Source organism: Pteropus vampyrus, unplaced genomic scaffold (assembly GCF_000151845.1).
Source record: "Pteropus vampyrus isolate Shadow unplaced genomic scaffold, Pvam_2.0 Scaffold8, whole genome shotgun sequence".
Classification (NCBI taxonomy): Eukaryota; Metazoa; Chordata; class Mammalia; order Chiroptera; family Pteropodidae; genus Pteropus; species Pteropus vampyrus.
In genome coordinates, this window is record NW_011888789.1 from 6,661,802 (window position 1) to 6,672,560 (window position 10,759).

Here is a 10,759-nt window from a genome sequence, read left to right on the forward strand (position 1 = left end):
GCCATAGACTCTAGATGATTCTTAATCACACTGAAGTTTGAAAAACACTGGCCTAGAAAATGGAGAAAAATGTCTACCTGTAAATAGGATAGTCATCTCAATTTATCCTGCTGTTAAAAAAAAAGAGAGAAAACTTAGTAATTAAATATGAAAATGAACCATGTAGGAAGAGTAAGATGGCAGGAAAAAGTGGCAAAAAAAAAAAAATCAATAAAACTCTAATAGTGATAAAATTTATTTTCAACTGATTTAACATAACCATGTGTGTTTGGTTCATGAGAATGAGATTGTATACCCACAGTGAAAAGTAATTTGTTTCCTCTCTGCTTTTAAGGTTAAAATTGAGATGACCCATCTACATTCTCATTTGATGCCTTTTAAAAATTACTGACATTTATTTGAAATGGTTGAAATTAGAGGTTCAATCTGTAAACTCTTTAATGATCAAATAAATTGTATATATTAAGACCATACTTTAATAATCAACTAGATGAACCCTCATATAAGTAAGTGTCTCTTGATGGAACTAGCCTCATATATAGGGAACAGTTTTGGATAAATTAATTCTCTGTAATCTGAGGCAGATTTATAGTGTTTGGCAGTAGATTGGGCTTTATTAGGTGGCTAACTTTCAGAATAAGTCTTAAAGGCAGTATGGCCTGAATGAGCACAATCTTTGGCTTGTTGTCAATTTGTTTTCAAATATATTAGTTCTGAAATATCAAACCAGTTTCTAAACCTCTGGAAAATTATATTAAAATGGAGATAATAGAGTTGTTATAAGGATTAGAAATAGTATATATAAGCAATTCCTAGTATGTGGTAGGTATTCAATAAGTAATAGTTATTAGTACGAATATACTTTGACTCTTCCTTTTGTTATTACCTTTTCTTTAAACATGGTCATGGCGCAATTTTCCTAAAGGCTAAATTCATTTCTGAAATTACCTGTCAATCATGCTAGTCAAAATATTTTCTGAAGAACCACTGTGTATTGAAAAGTTGGAGTAACTGACCCTTCAGTCCATATCATCCCAAGTGGAATGTTTTCTATTCATCCTAAAAATGTTATATAGAAATATGGTAAGAGTGTTGAGATTAATTGCATGATGTAATAACCATTCCTTCATAAAGTCTATAGATCTAGTTCATAGGGCAATTTTAAAATTTTCAAAGAGCAGCTTTAGACTTTATTGTGTTTCAATTGTCATCTGAACAAATAAATCGGATAGAGTAGGGCCATAGTTGTAGTAGGAGAAATCTGTGTTCTTACCCACTTCCAACAGGTTACAATATATGAGGAGGAAAAGAAGGGAAGAAATTAACAAAATAAACATGTGTACATGCACTTCAAAATATACTTTGGCTCTTAAGCATTGTCTTTGATAAACAAATAGGCACCAAAAAGACATTTAAGGAGAAAGATGTCACTCTTTTTTAATCTTCTCTATTGATAGTGGTGGTAGCACTGCATACTGGAGGATTGGGGTGACTAAATAAATGACTCTTCTTCTCTTATCCTCTAATAATCAACTTTTGCAGTTTTTCAAGGCTAAAACCAAATAAACAAACTCATTATGATGTTTTATTTTTGCACACCCTACTATTTACGGGCCCTCTAAAGCAAAACCGTACTGTTCACAGTTCAGGGTCCTCCCTGATTTTCTTTGTTAAACATCTTTATTTGTAACAAAGGACAGTCAATAAGACCAAGGAAATAGGAGTCAAAAGCAGAACTTGATCCTCAGGGACCACTGCAAAGGTAGTTGCAGTGTGTTATTTATCAGTGTAATTTATAGTTATTTCAGGAACAATGACATCTCAAGAAGTGATGTTCATTTTAAAAATCTTTTGCCATGCAGAACATAAGAAATGATTATGGAATGTGTAGAAACAAGTGATGCTTCTACATCTTTCCTATTCACTTATAATGACAGATCTAAAATTGTGTACAGGATATTGTTTTCATTTGTATGTTTAAAAAGACCTCATATAGATAATAAAAATATTTCTTAAAAAAATTAAACCATAGGATAGTTATGTAGTTAGTATACAGCTAGTTGGTTCTGTGTGGCAAAAGAGATACATACATGTTATAAAACTGACACTTCTGCATGTTTTTTTGCGTATCATCACAAGTTGCTGATTATAGTAGTTTTTAATATAAATCTCTTACTCACATTTTCCAATTCTGGTATTCTTCATCTATTTTTTTCTTTCTCACTCCATTGATATAGAATTTTAAAAGTTTAGAGTAGGAGGGAACCTAGCTTCTAGCACAATCTTGTTCATTTTTTCATATAAGAAAGTCATACAACAGACGTTAAATGATTTGCTTAGGGTCAGGCAGTACATTAGCAGAATTAGCTCTTATTATTTTTTTCCACATGCTCTTTTAAAGGTTAAATAAATAGGGATTTAGTTTTGAGAATGACTTATTTCTCTCATTTCTGTTAGATCGATTTCTTTTGTCATAGGCAAGCAAAATAATCAGCCACTACCTTTCTCTTCTCTTTTTTCTTTTATATTAGCTCCCTCTGGGCAACATCATCATCAAATCTACAACGGATAACAAATAATATCCTGAAGAAGAGTATTATCCCACAGAACCCTTTTCTCTAAGGAAAATAAAACACTAAATATTTATGAATATAGGAGTCTCAGATGGAAGAAATTCTGACCTTAATCAGATCAAATATTATAATCAGATTTATACCATTATTTTGATAACCACAAAATCCAACAAATGTTCCTTTCCCTCTAATCTTATACTTAACTTTAAAACACTAAGACATTTTTCTTAGGGATCCTTTCCATTTTCTTTACCCCTAAAATTTTCTGGGAGTGATGAAAATTTTGAATAGAATACACTTACAGAAACCAAGTATAAGGGGGTAAAATGAGAGGACAGACAACTTCTTCTCGATCTTAGAAAAAAGTCAATAACATTCAAGAAAAAATTAATTGTATATTCCATCTAAGTGAGTGTATTCTTCATGTTCACATTACAAACTAAATCACTGTAGCAGCACTAACTCAAACGTTTTTATTTACTGGTAGATGCTGCTAGGCTCAATAAGAATAAGCAATTTCTCACAAGGGATATTCAAAAGGAGGTAAAGTTTGGAAAACAATTTACTACAGAGCACCAACAAAGAAAACTCTTTAATTAAGTATGGAAAACTATTCATATTTTTTAAGCCTAAATTTAAGCAAAACTCATTCTTGAGGATAAATTTACCTTCCTTTTGACCTCTCTAACTAAAGAACAATACATATAAACCATTTTAAGCTTAAACAAGTAAATACCTGGAGATCTTTACCAATGTTATATATTCTGCAAAGGATAGTTATTTGTCATTAAAATAAAAGATGCCAACTCTTTTATGCTTTAAAAATATATGAGGATCTTGTATTCTAACAACACCTCTTTCACTCTACAAACAGAAAACTATGCCACCAATTATGGAGATATGATTCTAAAGTTTAAACCAATGCTTTAATTTTTTAAACTTAAAATTTTCATAAAATTCAGATACCAATCCATTAAAAATATTCTTTCTCAACCCATATATTCTTTAAGATATTCCTAGTAGTATTGGATCTTTTACTCTAGTTGCTTTAATTTATAACTAGATAATATCCTTCAGAGTTCAAGTATGGGACATTTAATTTTTCAGACAGTAATATTTCCTGGTGGTCATTAGAAAGGTGACCTTAAATGCTGTGAATAAAAAGAAAATTATTATATTTTGGTGGGGGAGGAAGAGTTGAGCAACTGTTAAATCAGCTTTGTTTACATGTTCAGCGATAGTAATTACGCTATCTTCATTTTTGAACACAAAAGTGATAATTTGTTAAAGCTTTTGAATATCAGTGTTTTTCATTAGAGAACAGAGTTAATCTAAAATAAAATACCACTTGGTTAAATGATTTAATATCCTGTCAGCCCTGAACTGTACTCTTTCCAAAAGTATTACCAATACCTTTTTTTTTGAGAGAAGAAAAGAGGGGTAAGATAGGAAGGCAAGGTGGTTAGGGATAGAGGAAGTAAACTGAATATTTACACATATTCAAATATATACATGTAGTATTCACATTTTAAGTAAATACCAGTGGGATTCATTCAAAATTTCCTTGAGGTTCCCTTGGTGTAATAATAGAGTTGAAATTAAATACTACGTTACCTAGAATCAAGTATGGTATCTAAGTAAAAGGGGAAAAAATTCACTTATAATGACAGATCTAAAATTGTGTGCAAGATAGTGTTTTCATTTGTATGTTTAAAAAGAATATACGTATATACACTTATGCTTATATATGCAGTTACTCTAGAAAGATACACAAGAAATTGGTAACACGGGTCGATACTTTTCACTTTCTACCCACTGGTAGAATGTAACTTGTTTTTCCTATGCAAAAATATTGATTCAAAAACCACAACTAAAATAAATTCAAATCACTTAAAAAGTCATGTCAAATAAGAAACAAGATTTTTTTTACATTATACAAAAAATATACTAAGATATATGTTGTTTTTCTAAGAGCCACCTACATATATTTGGGTATATTTATTTTATGGCAGTAACTGTAATATCAAAACTCAACCTTTACATGAAATTAAATTGGGAAAAACACATTTTCCCTGTACTTCATTGCTACAACATTGTGGACTATGGATTGTCTCAACAGCACCCTAACATCCTTATTCTCTTTTTCTGATAGGCTAGCGATTAGCTACTAAACGGATTCTCTATGAAATTCAAGAATCTTCAAGGAAACTTCAGGTAGATTCTAAGAATCTTATTTGGCAGTGATAAATATTACACTTGTATTATTCTGTTGGCATAGAATCAATTTTAACTTTTCTTTGTGGTTCGCTTTAGATTTTATCCTACCAAAGATGTTTTGGTGTTTTGGTGAAGACAGACTTCAAACTATGTGGTGACTAAGCAAAGCCCTTACATAAAGCTTGAAATCAGATTTTTATAAATACTTCCAATGAAAGACATTGTTTGGAAACAAGCAGGAAAAAAGTCTTATGAAAAAAAGTTTTCAGGATACCACTTAAAAATTCAAATCAAGTCCTATTCACTTAAATATTAAAATAAACCTTAAAACAAAATGGTCGTACATAGATCAGCTTTCAATGGTAGCTGCTTATTAAAAATGAGTGTCTGAGGGCATATTCCAATTTCATCCTCTTCAAATTGTGCAGCTCAGATAAATGTTTATTTTACTGAAAATATTTGCAAAATTACAATATAAATACATGATCATATTAAGATAGGATGGCTATTTATAATGTATTCTTATCCATAGATATAAAATGAATGCAGTAAATATAGCATACTCTCGAATTGTTAGTACACAGTGTTTCTTAGTAAAGTACATACAACCTATTATTAAGCAACAATTATCTAGTTTTCAAATGTACATCTTAGGGAGTTTTTAGGATGGAAGGATACACTAAATCCCCCAATACCCTTTTTGGTTGGTGAAAGTTAGTTCTTAAAATTTTGAAAAGATACCATGTTAATCTTAACATCTGTTGTTAGGCTATTCGCGTTTCCTCATTCTGAAACTTTACTTTTTTAGTCTAGATGTTTTCTTAATGACACCTTATCAGCCAACCATACTTTTAATTCTAATACAGTTATCATGTCCTGTCTTTTCATTAAACACATATCAACAATGAAACAGAATCATTAAAAAATTTTTTGTCAGCCCAAATTCCCAAAATCAACTTTCAGGGTATTATGGGGAATCTCAACTAGATATAGTCTCACCTATAATATTAATCTGGGCTAGAAAGTTTTTTATTGATTCTAATCCTTAAAAATACAAATTATGAGCTCTACTTTAAAATTCTTTGTTAAATGTATTGGGATTTGTTTCAAAAGCATCTTCTACCCTTCTGCATTACAGATTTAATGGAAACTTGTTACTACAGCAGTTCCAACACAAGCATATGCATGCAAGAGATCACCCTACAGATTCTAACTACAAAGTTATTGAAACATCCTACCCGTCAAGTGGCATAAATGTACATCTTTTATATACAAAAGGTAAAGTGCATTATTAAATTAGTGAACTGACAGATTGTCTGCCTGGACCATATAGCTTTCAAATAGACAAATGTGAAATTCTCCCATTAGAACCAATTACTTCAAGAGGTTCCAACTAGCTTTTCCACCCTGTCATTCATTTTTTGGCCATGCTCTTTAGTGCAAATAAGCTTGTGTTTGACTCAAGTTTAAGGGACATGGCAGTTTGGGGCTTTAATAAGAAAAATTATAAAATGTGGCAGAACGTTAATACTTTTATAATACATTGCATCTTTTGCATATAAGCAACAGATTAATGTTGCTTTCAATTGCTAGGAGCACACTGCCAACTATTTATTATGAGGAACCCGTTTCCAAATTTCATACTATTAGCTTATATTATTACAGTTTGAGTCTGTACCACATTATGCTTGATTATGTGCAAACATCATCAGTGTTTTAGAATTATACAGTGAACTAGTAATTTTGATTACTAACTTCAATGCTCATTTTTGACTTTTAACATCCGGTCGCCTTAAGAGTTTAATGTCTTCAAGGCAAGGATCCTATTATTTTGAAGACCATGTACACTTGCAGCTCCACTTATGTCACAAATGACAATAAAATATATATTGCACAAATAAAAATAGTAGCTTATTTTATAAGATACATGGCAATACATGTCTTAATACCAGAGTTTTAAACTGGATCTTATTTGATTATGGCTAATGAATGATTGGGAATTTTAAGTATCAAAATAATCATAGCATCATTTCATTTTTCAATGAATACATTAACTATGAAAACATGAAACAAAAGGACTGGCAGAAGGCTTAATGATTCTAAAGTATATTCAATTGCCAGTATATATAGTATATATGCATCTATCCAATCTGTAGCTTTGAGATGGTAAAAACTTGGAAGTATACATACAATGTAGAAAATTTGGCTGCTTTACTAATTATTTACTTAAATAATTTATGCAAGATTAAACTAATATTTATATACAATGAATTAAAGATATTTATCTTTAAGTCTGACATAGTATTGTGTGTATGTATATATATAAAATTCATATGTACATACACATGTGTATATATAGACATACACTCAATCTTATCAGACTAAAAACCAAAAAAATTATTTAGACTTAATGGATATAAATATTTTAGAAGGGAAGGTTTTTAAGAGTATATAGTCACAGCAGTAGTGATAGGAACACTCAAATACTGGAATATTCACAGCTCCAGTTTTGCCAAAATCTGACAGGTTGATTATTATTAATAGGCACTATGATGGGCAGCAATAACAATCAGTAGTACAGTAATTCAAGTGCACACCGCTCCTTCATATACCAAAAACTACTTTCATCAAGCCTACAATAGTTATTTTACAGTTAGGACTGTTTAAATATCCTCGCTACTTTTAGAGTCTCAATACCCACCATGTGCTATTAATTCTAGAACTAACATTATTTTTTAACCTTCAGTTGTTCCATTGTGATCCAGATGGTCCACGATAATAATGAACTAATGACATTTCTTCATACTACTTGAGAAAATGTGAAATACAATCTGCAAACCAACACCAGTATATGTCTGGATTACTGATTGCTTGTTTTTAAGAATCATAAACCAGTGAAATTAGTTTTCTTAATTCATATCATAAAGTTTTCTTAATGATCGTAAATGTATTTGGGGACAAACCTCTGAAGGAAAGAGTGTTAAAATAATTCTGAATTACCTATAGCATATAAAAGAAGAGCTATATTCTGATCTCAATCCATGCAGCCAGCTTTCATCAATGAGAGCTATATTTGGGGGTTGAAATCAGTGTCTGGCTCTTAAACATGATTATATGGACTTATTGTGTGGGAGGGGAATAAAGCCAAATTAAAGCCACAGTAATTTCATTCAGAATGAAATGCAGCTCAACAGATAAAAATTCAGTCAGTTAACACAGGGTGGGTTGGTATAGATAAAGACTATATCCACTCAGGTAAAAAATTGCTTAGGCGTTGAAAAATTGCTGGGGACTTCCTGGAAAGTAATTTTTAATACAGGTAAATGGGTGAGTCTTCTGTGAAGTAAACCTTTTTAAGTATTATAAAGAGCACCTTGGAAAATGCCTGAATTTTCCTTTCAAATATGTTTGTAACCAATCTTCAAATAATATTTTTTCCCAGGCTTAAAATTTATATTCTAACTGCTTTTTAGAAAAAAAAAAAAACCAACAACTTTTTTTCCCCCCGGAATTAAAACACCTGTAAAAGTCAGGTTTATACTGGAAGTGTTGACACAGTTTTAAGGGTAGTAATTGCAAAAGTGCTACTAAAAGATATTATTACAGATGTATTTTTATATCAATTAACTGGTGCACCAACCCCTCAGAAATAGTGTTAAAGAAGAAGCATAAAATATAACACCTTGAGTCCATGATGTATTTTGGGGAAAAAACCTCTCACAACCTTCAAATTAGCATCAAAAGCTAAAACAACAAAATTTCCATAGCAAAGCCATAGGATGAAGCCTCCCACTCAACAGAGACATGAAAGTAATTCCTGAAACTTTCAAAAGTCAGTAAAAATATATGATACAATAAGCAGAGGTGTAGATGGGATTGTAACTAGCTTAGAATAACCGATTAAAACTCTCCTATGGCTTTGATATGGCAACTATTAACTGTAGGGTTACCACAAAATTTGAAATTATAGAATACTACAGTAACTCTAAGATTTGATTCTTTAATGGTACTGGTTAATGTTCAGTTATCCAATGGACAATTAATATACTTCTACTTGTACTTTCATAAGCAAATATATTTATACTATACTTAAGGTCAATTTCTGTTTCTGTGGTAACTGTCCTACAGGTAAGCTTGGCAGCTTTTAATGAAGTAAGAATGAAATACTTTTTTGGGGGAACTTGTTAAATAGTAATTCACACTTCCATATTAAGTATATGTATCTTTTTTCGGGATTATTCATAGTGCAATGTAAGTCTTAAGTTATGGTATTTAGAAGGTCAGAACGTCACATTTTGTGCTGATCTGCATACTTCAATAGTCTGGAGCAGATGAAGCAGCTAAACTATTTAGCTCTGGGAAGGTTGGAATTCCCATAAGAATTATAGCATACTATGCATAACATAACATGGAAATCAGACTCCTTGAAGTATAAACTACTAGAGGTATTACTAATAACAAAGGGCCAAAAAAGAGGAAAAACTTCTTCAAATGATTATAGATCAGTACTTTTAGCCAATTTATGATTTTAAATTTTGCCTGATGGAGTTCAATTTCACTCTAGTCGAGGCATTCTTGTTCTTCACCACTGGCCCTTCTGCCATCCATTCTCCTTTCTTTATGGCTGTTGCAAATTTTCCTCATCTCTTCTTCATACTTGATAAAATTCTCCCCAAACCTTGTCCAAGCTTTGAACGGAACAGTAATAGTATTACGGTAAGGTGGCCTCACCTCACTTACCTTCAGGAAAATTCCATATTTATTAGAGCCCACATCAAAGTAGAACCTTTTATTGTCCACTCTGAAAGAAGTTCCCTCTGGAAGTTCAAGCGGGTCATCGTCTCCACCTCTTCGTTCTTCTATGTCCCCTTCGCCATAGTCTTCAATTAGCTGAACCAAGGCATCACGAAACTCAATCATTCCTTGTGCTGGGAGGACAATAGTCTGCTCTTGGCCCAAACTGTGGCCAAAATAACCTATCATGCCAGTCCCCCGTATCATGGTTTGTCTAATCCTTAGGAAGCGACCTCGCTGATTTTCCTTCAGATCTAGGTAATATTTCCTATTGTCCCTCTCTATGTAGTCTGTTTTAAGGACACTGTGAGGGTGCTCCTCGGACCCCACGGAGACTGGTGGGGAGGGTGCCGAGTGCCTCTGTCTCCTCCTGGAGCCTTGCTCTCTGCTGTGGCCATGCTCTTGCCGGTGGCCTTTCAGGCCCAGGTGGGCGTAATGCTCGATGAAGTCCCCTAGACAGTCCTTCAGCTCCGCTGCTACTGACAGGGAGAGGGTCAGTTTACTCTTTCTGATATTGTCCTGCCGGCCTCTCCCTATCCAGACTTCGGCTATCTTTAGGAACCGGCCCCGGGAGCTTTGCTTCACGTCTAGGTAAAACCTCTTTTTCTGGATGTCCACTCGTTTGGAGGCCAGCTCCTGGATTTCGGCTGCGCCCCCAGGCTGATTAGGGGTGGCTGAAGCCGCGTAGTGGGGGTAGTGGGAGTGCTGGGCCTGGGGATAGAGTCTACTCTTGCTTAGGCCAGAGCCCCCTACATTCTTGCCTCCGCGGCCGCGGCCGCCGCCGCCTCCCCTTCGCCTGGCTCTTTCCATCTTCAGCTGCAAGTGACAAACAGACACACGGGGTGGAGTGGGGGAGGGGTGTTGAGAACAATCGCAGACGCCCCTCGGCCTGCGCTGCCCCCGCCTCCGCCCGGGACCCCCACACCGGGCTCGGCTCCCACGGCGCCGGCCACCCCAGCGCCGAGCTCCTGCCCTACCGGACGGTCCGCGGCGGCGGGCGGCATACCCAGTTCTGCACCGCGTACACAGCATCCCTCCGCCGCCCGTGGCCTCCCGTTCCCGCTCGCCGCCGGGCCGCCCGCCTCGGGCTCGGCAGCACCAGGGTCCCCAGCCCGCAGACACTCACATCAGCACTGCCATCACCGCCGTCACCGATGCCCTTCACGACCGCCGCC

The 10,759-nt window shown here is 34.5% G+C and overlaps 1 protein-coding gene across 3 annotated transcripts in view; it reads right to left on the minus strand.

Moving 5' to 3' along the window:
- Positions 1-10,753, minus strand: part of PURG (purine rich element binding protein G) — a 31,975-nt gene extending 21,222 nt beyond the window's left edge. For 2 of the 3 annotated variants that reach the window (XM_011371989.2, XM_011371981.2), the window contains exons 1-2: positions 10,711-10,753; positions 9,531-10,400 (exon numbers count right to left, since the gene is read on the minus strand). In XM_011371989.2, coding sequence (XP_011370291.1) covers positions 9,531-10,394 — 864 coding nt within the window. In that variant the 5' untranslated portion in view covers positions 10,395-10,400; positions 10,711-10,753. Of the gene's footprint in view, positions 1-8,466; positions 10,401-10,710 lie in introns of those variants that run through there. The other variant, XM_011371972.2, reaches the window with a different exon arrangement.
- Positions 10,754-10,759: the final 6 nt, after the last annotated feature.